The 16,622-nt window shown below is 36.9% G+C and overlaps 1 protein-coding gene across 1 annotated transcript; it reads right to left on the bottom strand.

The window, feature by feature from the left end:
* Positions 1 to 12,172: 12,172 nt before the first annotated feature.
* spcs3 (signal peptidase complex subunit 3) lies at positions 12,173 to 16,295 on the bottom strand. Its single transcript, XM_017709029.2, has 5 exons — positions 16,019 to 16,295; positions 14,740 to 14,813; positions 14,505 to 14,581; positions 14,279 to 14,394; positions 12,173 to 12,371 (listed from the first exon to the last, which is right to left on the bottom strand). The coding sequence occupies exons 1-5, from the start codon at positions 16,159 to 16,161 to the stop codon at positions 12,239 to 12,241; spliced, it is 543 nt and encodes a 180-aa protein (XP_017564518.1). The 5' UTR covers positions 16,162 to 16,295; the 3' UTR covers positions 12,173 to 12,238.
* Between the last annotated feature and the right edge of the window lie 327 nt (positions 16,296 to 16,622).

Here is a 16,622-nt window from a genome sequence, read left to right as displayed (position 1 = left end):
ATTGTGTTGATTTCATTAACTTTATACACGTTTGAATCAAATAAATTCATTGCATTATTATTTTTTTTTATTATTAATTTCTGTTTCATCAATCAGGTTCTTGCATGGTTCTAAGTAGGCCTTTCATAGTAATGAAATTTTAGCTGATGATTAATTGCCACATAAATAATTGCGATAATCAATATAATTGCAAGCATGAATAAACAAACATTACTCACTGCCATCCTCTAAACATAGTGTGGCATCAACTTTTGTTGTTTTCATAAGACCCATATCATGTCTCAATAAATGTATTTTCTGCTTTCTTTTATTTACATGCATTTGCCTGAACCCAACAAAACACACCGGGTTCACATTATATATGTTGCATAAACATGTTGTTAAAATAATGACTTGTCAGCAGCTAAAAATAATTGTGAGTAGTTCAAATAAATAAAATTATGTAATTATGTAATAATTGTGACAGGCCTACATCTGGCAAAGAATCATTAATGGTTCTTTACATTTAAAACATTCACACATTTCCTTTTTGAAATGTATTTTTAAAGAACCATCTGTTGAGTGGTTGTTTAACCATTTCGCATTGATTATAAAATTCTATTACTGACTTATAAAGCTTTAAACAGACTCGCCCCTCAGTACCTGAGTGAGCCCCACTCCCACTATGAACCATCACGCCTACTTAGATCACAAGGTGCTGGCTTACTACTGGTACCTAGAATTAATAAAGCTACATCAGGGGGTAAAGCTTTCTCATACAAAGCCCCCCAGCTCTGGAATAATCTTCCTGCTAATGTTCGGGAATCAGACACAGCCCCAATCTTTAAGTCTAGGCTAAAAACTTATTTGTACAGTCAAGCATTTGGTGACTAGTCTTCCCTGTCAGGTCTAGACCTGCTGGAGTCTACACTGCTCTGTTTTACTGTAATCTGTGGTCAGCCACTCTTTACAGTACTAACTCTGTTTTTTCTTCTCCTTTCTCTGCCGAGCTGATCAGCTGCCCATCCTGTGCGCCTGATGCTGTTGCCTCTACTGCCTTGATTGGTGCCGCTGCTCACCAGCCTTCTGGACCGGTTTGACCACCACTGATCTTCTTGCTGTACAGCGCTGTGCAGTCCTCACCCTCAGATCTTTCTTTTCCCACTTTACTATAATACTTCATACTAATAATGTTTGCTATCCGGTGTCGACCATAGGAGGATGGGTTCCCCTTCTGAGTCTTGGTTCCTCTCAAGGTTTCTTCCTCTTTTAGGGAGTTTTTCCTTGCCACCGTCGCCGCTGGCTTGCTCATGGGGGCTTGGACCTGGATTTTCTTTCTTCTTTTCTCTTCTCTCTGTAATACTGATTGTTCTGTAAAGCTGCTTTGTGACAACACCTGTTGTAAAAAGCGCTATATAAATAAATTTTGCTTGCTTGCTTGTTTAAGAGACCAAAAGTGGTTCTTCTGTGACATTGACCCAAAGAACCCATTATGACAACTTTATTTTTAAGAGTGTAGAATCACTCTCATGATGCTTTTGTCACTGCTGCCTTTCATTATCATTTACTGTCAATTGCAGACAGCTGTCATTTCTGGATGCCTCACATTCCACTTTCCTGTAACTTGTCAAAAAAGAAACATTCATCGGAACAGCAAGGCCTTAGTAGTCTCACCACAGCATGGCACAACACCCATGCTTACGCTATCCCAGGCATTAGTTCCTCATTCTCTTCATGGAATGAGAGAATGACGCATTTTTATCACTCTCTAGAAAAAGCCACCAAGAGGAAACGGATGAATGAGGCAGCAGCTGAGGCACTGACTGATAACACGATGACGGGGTGCAGTGGGACTGGACACAAATGTGAATGGGAAAGATAGAAACAAACAGGAGCTGTAGCATTCTGGTTGAAGGACTCCAGGACAATGTAAGCTCAGGTAAAAAAGCCCCTTAGCGTCCGTCTGCTGTTGTACTTACACCTGAGAATGTGAGCAGGATCTGCTATGGAATTGCAATGATGTAATAGTGACGCTGTGCAATTCAATGGGAAAACAACAATAAATGAGTGGCTGTGTACTACAATGGTCATTGTGACAGAACATCTGCATTGACCCCTTAAAATCCCAGGCTTATTATATCCTAAAGGGCTGGGTCACATTATACACAATTTTTTAACCAGAGAGTCTTTTTCCTTTTGTTTCAATAGAAGAGATTTAGCTTGCTGTTTCGTGTGTTAAGCGCTTCGTGTTTTACGTGCCCTGCAAGCCTATTTTTAATGAGTTGACAAAAAAAGGAACCAGACGTCTGAAGGTTTCAAGATAAGCTTTTCTTATCCTGCCCATTTAAAGGGATAAATTATGGTGCCTACAATCCTGTTGAACTAATGCTGCAGTTTGGCAGTGTGGTTATAAAAGAACATAAAGCCCTGGAGAGTGAGATATATATTGGCTGTAGGGTTGCTGGAGCTGATTTCACCTCCAGAGATATATGCTCTTCCATGTACTTGTGAACTTTAAACATTGCATCATTCAACCAACAAAAGAACTGCTTGTTCCCTCTTCTGTCAGGGTGATGGCTTCTGTCTATAAAGACTTAATCAGACTTTCCACACATTAGCAGAACAGATTCTTGAAAAACAAAACTTCTTTTTTTTGGAATAAAAGAGATTGACATGGGATGTAAACATGTGTAAAATTTCTAAATGTACCAATCACTCACTAGTCCATTTAATTCAAACATGGAAACTAAACTGCAAAAACAGTTGAGTTGTTATTGGTAAACAGTGTATTTAAAATATATACACTCATTTAGCCTACAGCAGTTTAACTATACCCATTCACACTGAAGTTATAAGGAGTGTGTTAGCCTGGACTGCTTTTAGAGTGAGGCACAATGCAGGGCAGCCAATCAGACCAGAGAATATTTACATATACCAGTCTTTAAGGCACAGCAAAAAAACTAAAAAGCCTATTTAATGCTAAAGGATAAAGAGAGACTGGGAAATGATCAAGTAAGAATGAATCACAATTGTTTTTGTTACAAAAATCCACACAAACATTATAAGTGGACTTCAGAGAAAGAAAATAAAGTACAATAAAAGGATTCAATGGTTATTGCCATTCCAACTCAGTGTTTATTTGTCTCAGTGCACCCATTACAATAAAAACACTTCAGAGAGAGACAATATGAAAAAACTCATGAGAGCTGCTACCTTTAGAACAAAATAACATGCAAATGCATAGAAGACATATCGACCATAAAATTACAGTACCAAAAATATATATAGTGGGGAAAAAATAGTGGAGAGCTGGTAAGTATCCGAATAGCTCGGTAACTTTGCCGTGCTATTCTAACTGATCCATGCCTTTTTCCTGAAGACAGCCTAATGATTTGTAGACAAAACTAAAGTCTATATGTATAAATTGGTAAATTGTAATCAGTAGAATCATGCTTGTATTTAGACCCTGCAAACACTATAGAACTGTTTGTTCCATTGTTAAGTTGGGAGGAAAGGATTAGCCCTCTAGGATCTAGTGGTATTTTTAGCAAATTTTGCATATCTTCTTAAATTCACCTTTAAAGACACATGCATATAACATGATAGCCAAAATGCTTTTTTTATCTTTGTCACTACTTTCCAAACCCACTGCAGCAACTTCAGCAGCTCTAAACTTTTTGCACACCATTCACATATTTCTGATGGTGACTGAATGAAGAATGAAGGGTTTCTGACATGACGAATAAGTCCTTAGTAATGTCATGAGTGTCCCTGAGAGAGGCAGTGAGAGCCAGATCATATGTATCTCAACCCCACTTCATAGCCTCATAACTCTGGATGTGAATTTCACTACCTACAACATTTGCTTTTGTTGTGTTAAAGGTGAAATTTCTAATATTTAAAATTAAGATACTGGAATACAAATTAATTTCAAAAGGTATTTCAAAACCTAAAGCGCACAAGACAAATATTGTGCCTATTTTCAAATATTTCATATACACACATTTGAAAAATACATTTACAAATATTTATGTATGTATGGGACATTTCTATCCCATAGAACCCATACATTTTAAAATGAACGTAGTTCAAAATATATTTTAATATGGCAATGTATAAACACATTTCAGTATTTGTATAAATGTTGTCAGTATAGTATTTCAACACAGATTGTAATGGATTTGAAATGTATTTCAACTATATAAAAACACATATGCACACACACACACACACACACACACACACATACATATATATATATATATATATATACCCACATCCCACCGTATGTCAACCAACAGACATTACTGCTGCTGAAGACTTTGATCTTTGCATGAGTTCATATCTCTCTGAGATTAATCTCAAGATTTCAGCACGGCTGAATTGGTTCAGTTACCAAATCTCATCATAATGATTCTCATCCAGCTCATGGGACAAATTCCTTTTTAATAGACTGTTTCCTCACACAGCATGTGTTAACAGAAATCTTTAGTTGTTTTTTTTTTTTTTTTTGTGGAATGCATGCCGTGGAATGCATTTGCAGTCATGCAGTTATTATTGCCTTTATTAAATTACATTGCTTTTTGGCTCATTACCTTCACCAACAGCAATTTAGAGTAATTCATAAACACCCCCACTATACACACGCACACACACACACACACACATCCACACATCTCACATGAAATAAAAAAGCTCTAAAATTGTTTATAGTGGCCGGAGACCACCTAGTTAGCATTTAAAAATGTCGCCAAGATTTGGTCTATGGGCAGACAAGGCTGTTATTGATCTGTCATGAGTGGCAACATGCTGATGTCAACTTGTGTTTTTAAGGGACCTATATCTTGGAAAAAATGAATATATATATATATATATATATATATATATATATATATATATATATATATATATATATATATAAGAACTAATAGATGTGGTCCATTCACAACATTGATGGTAGAATTGGTCTGCAAATATAGACACTAGGCAAGACACTACACAATACAACATCCCTATTCTCGCCTGCATACTTAACATCTTCTTGGTAGTTGACCAGCACTTGTGTAGGAATGCCAGAAAGCCTAGAACTGTCTGCTATCTAGACATACATGGATCTCAAGCTGAAAAACAGCGTGTTTTAAATTTACTGTTTCCATTCAGTTTCAAGTTCTTTGGAGTACCTGTGTGTTTTTTAAATGCGGCCCAACACAGGGTAGCCAATCAGAACAGAGCTCAATCAATCTATCAGTTATAAAGGCACAGTAACAAAAATAGCCTGTTTCATTCTAAAGGATAAAAAGAGGTTGGAAAATGATGATGTAAAAGTGAAGTATGGACCTAAAAGTGGAGTTGAAAGGATAAAATAAACTATAAGAAAAATTTGGCATGTGGTCCCATGACTAATTTATTAGGCTTGACACCTCTCAGCCAATAATTTCAAACGCTCCTTCCTCTGTCAAGCTGGGCAACAACTCCTCAAAATAAACCCACAGTGAATGGTATAGCAGTAAATTACTGTATAACTATTAGACCAGAGGTATTTCATTAAAATTCAATAGTGTCCAGTTAAAGAAAATGTCCTCAAGGTCTGGGATATCATAATGTCTAACGTGCATCATGACTTGGTGCCATACACTGTTTACAGAAGTAGCCTAGTAGTTATATCAACATGTCAAATCAAACAAAGCACAATTCGTTATGTCGAAAGGTTTGCATATGACAGCAATACCACTAGAAGAGTAAAGTAAATGGTGAGTAAATTATGCAAATGGTGAATGGTAGGTAAACGTGTTAAAAGGACTAAATGCCATTGTATAGGTCAAAAGGTGATCTATTTTTACATGACTGTAGCTAGTTAACTGCTGGACGGTGCTTCCAAAGCTGAGGTAATAAATGCTCTCGTTTGAAAGGCAGTTGTTACTCACATTGGCTGGGTTTTGTTTGGTTGAAACTGTGAAACTTATCTTCATCAAAATGACAACTGCAAATCTGAGTTATGGGTTGAATTAAATCTGATCAACTATTCTCAGGGCAATTTTATTCAATAGTATGCAGATTCATTCATCAATTCCTTGAATTATTATGTTTCAAGAAATTGTACTGTGTAACTGACTAAGGCGTTCCCTTCTAATGTAACTGCTGATTACTAAAGAAATGACTTCCCTGAAAGCTGACCAACAGAGGTTTCATCCATCAGAGGAGAAAAGAGTATTGAGCTGAAAAAGTGTCAGCAAAAATTGTGCTTTTGCATAAGATGTCATCACTGGAAAGCTCTTAGTGTCCAGAAAGTATTCTTAGAAGAAAAGCTTTTGAAACACACGACACTCAAGGGTTGAGAGCTACAGTGCCACCTGCTGGACAAAAAAAATCTTAACTGGACACATTAACTAAGCAAATAATTCTAAACTTGAGAATATGTAACACAAAGCTGTATTATTGAGCTATCTGTTTAAGGTAACAGATGTGCCCTAAAACATATTCTACATTTTTCTTGTATTTTACAAAATATGTCCAGTTAAAACATCTGCTTTTTGTGCTAAAAACCCTCATAAATTATTCCTCATTCATTTTAAAATAACCCCTTCCCATTTCCTTTGAATTAACTAGGCTGCTTTTTTACTGTGCCTAAAGGTATGAAATATATAAATGACCTTCGTTCTGATTGACTAGATTGCATCGTGCTTCATTCAAAAAGCAATCTGGGCTCGAATACTCCTATAATTTCAGCATGAATGTGTGCGGCTACACTGTGCTAGGCTGTTTTCATACCTTAGTTTCCATATATGGACTGTATAGAGTGAACAGTGCATTTTGGAACAGTGTTTACATACTATATCTATCTTTATTAAAAAGAAACGCAGCAAAAGCAAGGAACAAAAGCAAGCACATTCTTATTGTGCCTTTTAAAAATAACAATGAATATAAAAAGTTAAGGAAGAACGCCAGGAAAAGTTTGCCTTAGATTGTCAGATTTGGTAAAATTGGTTTAAAAACAGTATTGGCTTAGACATAACTTATATTGGCAAAGTACACCTTGCATCATGCAGAAGAAGGTCAGCACTGTGTTTAAAGCACATTAGAGGTTTTGGCCAAGTCTTCAAATGTTTCAGAAAGCCTTTTTGTTCTAATGCTCTCAGCACACTGAAAGGCCAATACCACAAAGCACCATTTAGAGTAATTTTAATACATGAAAACTTAGCTGAGTAGTGGTGGCAGTGACCCAGCAGTTGGGCATCATTTGAAGTCTGTGGTGTCGACGACATCCAGTCTTCTTGGAGATGCCCCATGAAAAAAGTCTCAAACTGTGACTGGCTGATTCACCTTTTGTTTAAAACCAAAAAAGCACTATTTTGATTAGATGGGAAAGGGATAGGAACAACTAAATGGAATATATTATTTTTCAGCATTTACTGTGACTGCTCTTTGCCTTTATTTCAGTTTCCATTCTTTTCAAGATACTTGTTTTTCAGTTTTACAAAGAAATCCGCAGGGATATTTATACACATTCAATATTCTGTCTTAAAAGTTGGTGTAGCTTCTTAAACCCAAGTAATCCCAAACACATTCAGTGATATTGAGGTTTGGTGTGGCAAGTCCATTGTTCTGAGGTCACTAGCAGCTTTGTTTCATTTCCAAATTCATTTAATAACGACTTCCTGACAGCTACACATAGTTTCAGACCCATAGCATATCTTCTTACAGTGGAAGAATGGACAGATTTTTTCAGACCTGAAGCAAGAATACAGCCTGATCTTCTCCCATATTTTCTAGACAATGGTTCCTCATGTATTGACATGGTAGTGTGCATGATGTTGATATGAGTGTATTAGGCACAGCAGTGTCATTGCTAGGTTAAGAGTGGTCCACTACCAAAACATAAATGTCCTGCAATGACATTACATATGGCTGTAGCCTATTCCTGACAGCCACTCAGTCATCACCCTGCTTATTCCAACACCTCTGCCCTGTGCAATCAACCCGAATACTGGATTCACATAAACATAACACTGCAGTACCCTTCACTATAATCACTATAAAGCATGTGTACATCCACTACAGGTACGTGTGAACATGACATAACCAACATTAAGTTAAAATTAGACAGTGGAGATATACAAGGGCGGAGACCTGATCATCCTAGGCTAAAGCACAATGCCACAGTGGCAGTGTGAACTCGACATGACAGAGACAAAATCAGACAGCTGAGATGCACAAAGATAAACTTAAAAACCTCAACATAATCATTGAAGCCAAGAACGTATTGCCACGGCAGCATGAAATTGTTTATGGTCCATTCATGTCTTACCTTTGATTCATTAAAGTAATGAGCCTTTGTACTAAAACTGACTACGACAGCAAACTGACACCTTTGGACAGGTAGAAAACCACATGCTTCATGGGATGGAACCTAACTTTTATACATGCTTGGTGACATCTTCTAACTACAGATGTGCACTGATAATGAAATGATAATTTCATTGGCTATAATACAGTGACAGCACTCAGAAAAAAATCTAATAATAATCTAAAAAGAATTTGGCTTAACAAATAATCTTACCCCATTTGATTGGGTGGCTATGGGCCTGTGCCACATCAGATCTAGTTATTTATGAGAAGCATACGTCCAACGATGGGATATCCCCTTGGCATACATGTGCATGGGACTTAATGAAGCATGTAATTCTAGTGTGTCTGCACATTGTCACAAAATGTCAGTTTAATCTCGCGGTCAGTACTGTGACTCACTGCCAGCAGGAGAGGACGCCAGCCTGCGCTGCAAAAACCTCTACTCAGTAACTGTGCTGTTATTACACTGAAACCATAATAGTTTAGCTTCTCAATGTTTTGCTTATTTTCCAGCCTTTTGAGATTTTACCACTAAATTGAAAATCACTACAAAAATAGAGATCATTATTACACCAAAAAGACAAGGTCCTTACACAGATCCCAAAACTCACTAGGTTCCTAAGAGCTCTTGAGATGCTTTACAACCTTGATGTGTCATATTTGGCTTTGCTTCCCTCTCTCTACAGAAGGACTATGCACACTTCAGCTGTATGTTTGGTTTGAAAACCATGCTGAAATGAGCAAACCCAATGCTTCAAATTTTGGGGGGGGAGAAAAATGCCTGGAACATTCTCTGCGACCCCTGGTGTATTTGGTGCAGACGGGGTCACAGCTGACTTTTCCTCACCCTTGTTTTGTACCCCCTGCATTCCACAGATGTTCTGCAAACAGCTCATGTAAACTTGTTATTTTTCCCTCTGAGTTATTTTGCGAGATTAAATCAGTTTCTTGAATGCAAATGTTTGCCCTGTTGTAATTGCTTTTCGCTTGAACTGCTTTTGCAATGTCAACAACCACAGGGTTTTTTTGTTGTTGTTGTTATTATAAGTGATATGGTAACCCAACAGCTCTCAGTTGTGATATCCCTGTAAGTAGTTTGATGATTGCCTCATTTAGGTTTAATTCTGTTGAACGTTTGAACATTTTTCTTTCTCTCCACTGGAGATCTTTGCCAGTTGGAGGGTGAATTGAATTTCACGCATGTTTCCTCTAGGTGATATATGACAGTCCCCTGAGGCAGCCAAGGAGGCCTTGCATTTAATGGGAGAATTCCTGAAATCAAAAAGGATTGGGACAAAAACAATAGTGCCATGGCCCCGATAACTGCAGATGGCAATCCTTGATGGAATGGTTTGTGTTGGTGGAATCTTTTTCATGCTGATCTCATGAAAGCAAGCTTTAAAGGGAAAATAATTACTGATGGTGCAACTTTGGATGCCTTCCAACATAAATAACTATTTTGATGACCCATGACACTATTGAAGCACCATTACACACATAACTCTACCTGTTCATACATTCTCAGTTTATCTTTTAAGAAAGCTGATGTCCATTTGTGTTATGCATGTCTACGGAATGCACTGCAGTTTTTTAGAAGTCATGTGCTGCCACCTGCTGGATGAGGAACTGTTTTCTCAAATTCACTGATTTTTGTAACTTGCAGGAACCTAATTTTTGCTTATAGGCCAAGTCAGTTTAGTTGCAGTGGTGGACGAAGTACACAAACCATGTACTTAGTAGAGATACCCAAGGTAAAATATTACTCATTAAAAGTAAAAAGTCCTCCCTTTAGACCTCCAATTGCATAAAAGTACAATGTATTTGCCTTCAAATGTACTTAAGCATCAAAAGTAAGGAGAGTTTAATGTCCTATTACCATTTTTGTAACAAGACTCTTGCTTCATCAACTCATTTTAGGTGAAAATACTCTAGTGTCACTCTTGGTAAACCAATCTTTTATTAGAATGTCATTAATTAGTCTGACACTGATGTCTATTCAAATGATCAAAAGCACAAAAGACTGAAGGCAAATAATTTCCATTAGGTAGAACCAAGTGGATGTGAAATAACTTTTTGTAAACAAGCAAAGTTTCAGTTTAAGGTTCATTTGTGACTTAATTTTCAAGTTTAAGTTTAATAAAAACTTGCTTTAAACTCAGGTTTCAGATGGGCTAAATGTACACCAGCAAGGTAGCTCTACAAAGGGTAGCCAATAAAGTGGCCAGTAAGTGTGGGCCTATATTCCTAAACTTTTACCACAGTGTAGAATTAATTCCTCTGCAAGCTTCCTTAGAGAGCAAAATTATTACAGACTGTTTTTAGGAACTGGTAGGTTGGGTTAAACCCAACATGCATTATGGCCCTTATTCATCAACGCCGTGTAGAAATTAGTGCAGATTTGACCATCCTGAATGATGTAAATTATGCATAATATCAGAAAACGCTGAAACAAGCAGGGATTTGAGTGCATTTGACAAAACAGCTTTAGTGTATGGAAACAAGCTTGTGCACAAGTACCTTATTTATCTTATTAAATAAGTACCTGTATTTTATCATTTGCAATAGACATGCCCAATTTGAAATAATGACATACTTATCATTTACATAAAGCACAGTCTAATTCATGCAATGGTTTTGACAGAGAGTCAATAGAGCAAAATCGTTCAGCAGGCCAGTGAGCCAGTGGTCAATGCTCATAGGTGGGTTTTGGCATGGAGCTCCCCCTACTGGCCAAAGCTTATATAGTGAAAACCTGAAAATTTGAACAAAATAAAAATATTAAATGATCACATAGCCATTATTCAGATGGTAGAGTGATGTGATTGTACAATGTGATTTTCATAAAGGACTGGCTACCTGAGCTGTAATATTGCAATATATGAGCTACACTACTGTACTCATTTTCTTTTTTAGGGAGGCAGTTCTTCACTACTGTGCACTACTATAAAGCAAAAGTCCTTAAATGGAACATATAGTCACAGTATTTGCTTATATCAGTGTACACATGTAAAATAAGCACAACTACTTTAGTAAAATGATTGTTATTTGCAAAATTAGCATTACTTTTCTTTTGCTACTGATATTGCTTTTATTAACAATAATCTATTTAACTGCAAATCGGCTGTTTCTTGGGCTGGTAAAACGTTGCACACATTTCAACCAGTTGTTAGTTTATTCGTACTGATACACCATTAAAAAAAATGAACAACAAAACTTTCCAAGAAATGTGCGCACACACTTTATGATCAGATTTGACTCTACACCACATTAATGAAGAAGGGCCAATGAGATTAGTAAAATACTGTCCATCCATCCATTTTCCAAGCAACTTCTGTGCTGGAGCCTATCCCAGCAGTCATCGGGTGGAAGGCAGGATACACCCTGGACAGGCCGCCAGTCCATCGCAGGGCAGACAGACAGACACAGTCAGTCACTCACACACTCACACCCAGGGGCAATTTAGCACGTCCAATTGGCCTGACTGCATGTCTTTGGGCTGTGGGAGGAAACCGAACCCGGAGGAAACCCACGCAGACCTGGGGAGAACATGCAAACTCCACACAGAGAGGACCCCGGTCACCCGGCTGGGGAATCGAACACAAGCCCAGGCATAGTAAAATACTATGAATTTGTTATTAATATTATTTTTGCCAGTGTAAATTTCTATAAGAACAGTTTCAGATGATACTGGTGAGGTCAATACTTACACTTAAGATGAGTTATTTGGCTACAATGTCTTCACCTGCTTGTTCAATTTCTATAAATCACTGATATTTACTTTATTACAGTACAGTATTACAGAATATACAGACTGTAGTTCGATCATAATTCAAGAAAAACACAAAGCCATTTTTTGTTTGTTTTTATTAAAACCCACAACTGTGCACACAATTTCTGAATGTTTTGGGACGGTTCAGTAGCTTTTGGCAGTTTCATATGTGTCAGGGAAAGGCAGGGAGACGTGTCCGGAGCCCATGACCAGCGGCAAGATTCCAGCGTTTGGCACCACATTCCAGGACAGGGTGAGAGTGATGTTCTTGTTGGCCCTTTATTGGGGAAACAAAATTATTTGTCAATAGAATATGGCAATCACTGAAGTGAAAGCTAATGTCTCTCTAATGTCACTGTCAAACAGCATAAAGAGAATCTTGACACTGACATTTAGTGCCTGATGGTAATTCAAAAATATTAAGTAGATACTCTAAACCAAAGAAGGACAAAGATTTGTGAGACTGGTAGCACTGCACAAAATAGACAAATACAAATTATTGCAATATAATTGCAACTATATTTTAGTTATTCAAATACACAAATATTTGTTAGAACACTGTTACGGTGCTGAGAACGCACACATGCACAAAAACTAGTAAGTTAAAGGCTCATGTACATAGTGAAATTGACAACATATTGTACTGCTCTAATTGCAGTTGTGAAAAACTGATGAAAAATTATTATTATTATTATGCATAATAATATCTTTACAATTATTAATTGTGAAGTCAAAACTCCATGAAAGGGTTAAAAGTGCTCTAGCTGTGGGAAGATTAGTTAAGAGATGCACCAGTGTAGAATTTCTATACAATAACCAATAATTAAACCCTTTTGGGCTGATACGGAGATCATAAACTGATCATTTAAAGTACGAGTTTTAGTTTAATTCATTATGGCAATGTTTTACAATATTTAGATATATTTAGCAGACCTTTAACTGAAGCTATGAACACCAGTGGGTGATATAAAATAAAAGTTCCTAAAATTAAAAAATAAGAATGTTATGGAATGAACAGATTACAACATCTAACAAGGATCTGAATGAACGATCTGAATAAACTTCAAGATCAGCAACACTAAACTTTAAGACCTACGTCAACATAAGCCACAATTCCCTCTGAACAGTCTCGAATGTTTGTCTCAGGCCTTTTCAGAGCATTTGTTGTAAAAGGGGTACATACGCTATTTGCTGCATGTGAAAACTGAAATATGTTGATTAAAACACCAAACCACTAACTAAAATACAGCTCATGAAAATAGGTTTTCTGTCAGAATTTACATCAGTAAGCAACATTACAGCTGTTGGCAGCTGTTAAAGTGAAATTTGGAGCGGCCAGCAGAGGCTGCTGTTAGGTGTACTATAGCTGGACTACAAGTGCTGGTACACATGCTTCAGTGCATGTGTAAAACAGAATACAAAACTGACCGTTGTAATTATTGGCCGTAATTTCAACTTTGGACGAATGCTAACGTTTCTCCAATCACTGGCAAATAATACAGTGAGGGCCAAAAGTCTGAATCCATGAATGAAAAGACTTCTACAACATTCCTTTCTATTTTTACATTTTATTACAAATTTCATTGTCAGCATAACAATTTGAAAGGTTGCATCTTTCACACTTTAAACATGAATTTCTGAGTATTTGATCGATCATTCTGTTGCTTTAATGACAGTATGTACTCCAGCAGACTTCATAAATTTGTGCAAAAGCCTTGATGAGCAGACCATGACATTTGTACAAACCTTAACATGGTCTTAAATTTTACTTAAAGACCTACAAATAGTGCAGAACCTTGAATATTTCTTCTTCGTTTTACTTGTGTCATAACATTTCTATGTTTACATTTCTCAAAATTCTAAAATATTTGACAATTTTCTAGCTTAAATTAAAAAAAAAAAAAATCCAGATTTTCAATTCAGGCCTAGTCTTTTGGACCCCACTGTATATTTGCTGCCAATATGGCATATCCCCAAATCTGTTAGATCAACAATACAATTTAATATTAGTCAGAGCATCAATACAACACATAAAGAGACTCTTGTTGTTAGTTCAAATTGCTGACCAATAGTGTCATTTTGCTTGATGCAATGAGATACTACACGTCATGCATGAATGACAGCCTTAGCTTACAATTACTGTTTATAATTGTTTCTAAAGCTGATCTGATTGAGTAAGCATACCTCAGGCCATTTCCATCGTCAAAGAAATAGTATTTCGACTTCATGTCCTTCAGGTTCAGTTTGGTATTGTCTCCCCTCATAACAATCTTATCCCATAGAACCACTTGGTTCAGGACCTGGAGAAATAAATTGACATTGTATCTTATATGTTAATTTTGCTTTCCTCTGATATTCACTTATGAATAGCATTGCTCTGTGAAGCTTTGCTTTGATGCTAGGGACTTACATTGCTTTTGGTTGAATACTCAGCAGACAGGTAAAGAAAGAGCTGCTTCACATTCCAGTCAAATATTGGCTGAAGATGTAATAAGCAGTTAAGAAAAACAAAATGAAGATGATGGCAAACTGCATGCCTATGTTAAAAGGGTTCAGTCATGCAAAGGTTAGCAACTACTGTTTATCATTAGAGCTTGTTATTTATTACGACCAGAAAGGCAGAAATTAGCTTTAAAAAAGGATATCAGCAGAGAGGTCAAACGTCACAAAACCCAAATCACTCCTCTCTCTTGGACCTGTGAAGTCATCCACGTTTTTTCTATAGAAGACAAAAAGGGATAAAAATCAGACATGAAGTGTTGAATCAGTCTGTGCACAAATAATGTGAAAAGCAGTTGTGTGTTATTCATGCTGGCTCGGTCCACTCCACACACATCAAAGTGCATCATGAAACTACGTAAACAATATTAAGATAGTCTGAAAGACAATACTGCGGCACTGATTTTCAGTGTTTCATAAATGTTTACTATTGCCAATGACTGTGATGGGATTTACTGTGAATTAAAACAGTAATGTAGCATTTGTGAAAATTTGAATGAATGGGAATTATTTTATTTGAGTGCTTTTCTACTTATATGTTATGAATAGCCATGTAATGACATTTCTGTTTTGAATAGTCTGTATAGTTCTTGAATTCTGGCCAGCGGCTGTTCAAGTTTCCCCGACAACGAATTTGTAAAGTTTTCTTTCTTTTTTTAATCGGCCTATGTATACATCTGACAGAGATGCTTAAGGAAATCGCTGAACTGCAGACAAAACACAGAGTAAATTTAACCATCCACTGCACTGTGAATGTGGAGGCAGAGAGATTTTAGAAGCGATAAGTTGGCTGATTTCTTGAAGTCACAGATATTTCAAATTTTGTTAACACAGAATCAAACTTCTCAAAGTAAGAGCAATGATCTAAGCTCAGGTCTCGTCAGATCATGTAAATCTATATATTTTATAAACGACATAAGCTGATCTCAGATCAGCATTCATTTTCTGGGAGTTCTAATGATTATGGGTTCTGATATCAGAAAAATCTTTGTGATTATTAGCCTACTTTTAATTCCTTTTACTCTAAGCAAAGAGGACTCATTTGCCTAAAATATTGTAACTAAGTCTCTTGCTTTGTTTTAATAATAAAAACGTGTTTTCATTGATCTACATGAAAAGAGAAGAATCTGATTTAATTGGCATTTGTGTAACCACCACAACAAAGCAGACTTAACCTACGAACCACTGCATACAGCCTAGACGTTATGTAGCCAGATAAGTAAGAGACTGGGTACATGAGAGAGGGTAGCTACTTCAAATGGTACTCAACGCTTGCACATTGCCATATGGACAGGAAACGAGGGAAAAAAGAGCCACCTTAACTGGTAGCACTCTTACCGCTGCTGTGGTTCAAAAATGCCCAATTAAAACGTCAGTTAAGAACACATTTGCAGTGTAACATGAATTAAGACCAGATTTACTCACAGCATGACTTTAGAGACGTGAATGTTGACCGGGACGCTTCTGTCTTTGAAGGCGGTGGTGATGAAGCAGCCGAATGTGAGCGCCGCCATAACGCTGAGGGAGAAGGCGAACAGGGAGTTCGCTCTCGACAGAACCGTGTTCATTGTGGATTTTACACTTCTGCTAAAAAAAACAAAGCTACAAAATAATTTAACCCGCTAACATTCAACTCTTACAGTAACACATCAGCTCAGGAAGTGAACCTTCTTCCTGGTTTTGTGGTTTAGTCTGAAAAGGCGCTTTACTGCCACCCAGCGTCATGGAAGCAGTAACGAGCTGTGGTAAACATCTTAAAGGGCCCGTATTTGACATTTTCTTGTATTTAATTATTTCAGATGTTCTCTTATTACATTTGTGTTGTGTTCTGTACCAAAATGGAATATTCCCTGTAATATCCACTAATAGCATGTATGTGGTTTTCTGTAACGGTCATAATTCATTTTTACATGACCATGTCCGATCTCTCTTTATCTCTTTGAATTAAACAGGTTGCTTAGATACTGTGTCTTTAAGAGAGATGTAAACTATTGCTCTTTTCTTGCTATTCTGTATTGTGCCTTATTCA

This window comes from Pygocentrus nattereri, chromosome 5 (genome assembly GCF_015220715.1).
Source record: "Pygocentrus nattereri isolate fPygNat1 chromosome 5, fPygNat1.pri, whole genome shotgun sequence".
Lineage (NCBI taxonomy): Eukaryota > Metazoa > Chordata > Actinopteri > Characiformes > Serrasalmidae > Pygocentrus > Pygocentrus nattereri.
This window is presented reverse-complemented; position numbering and strand designations above follow the sequence as displayed.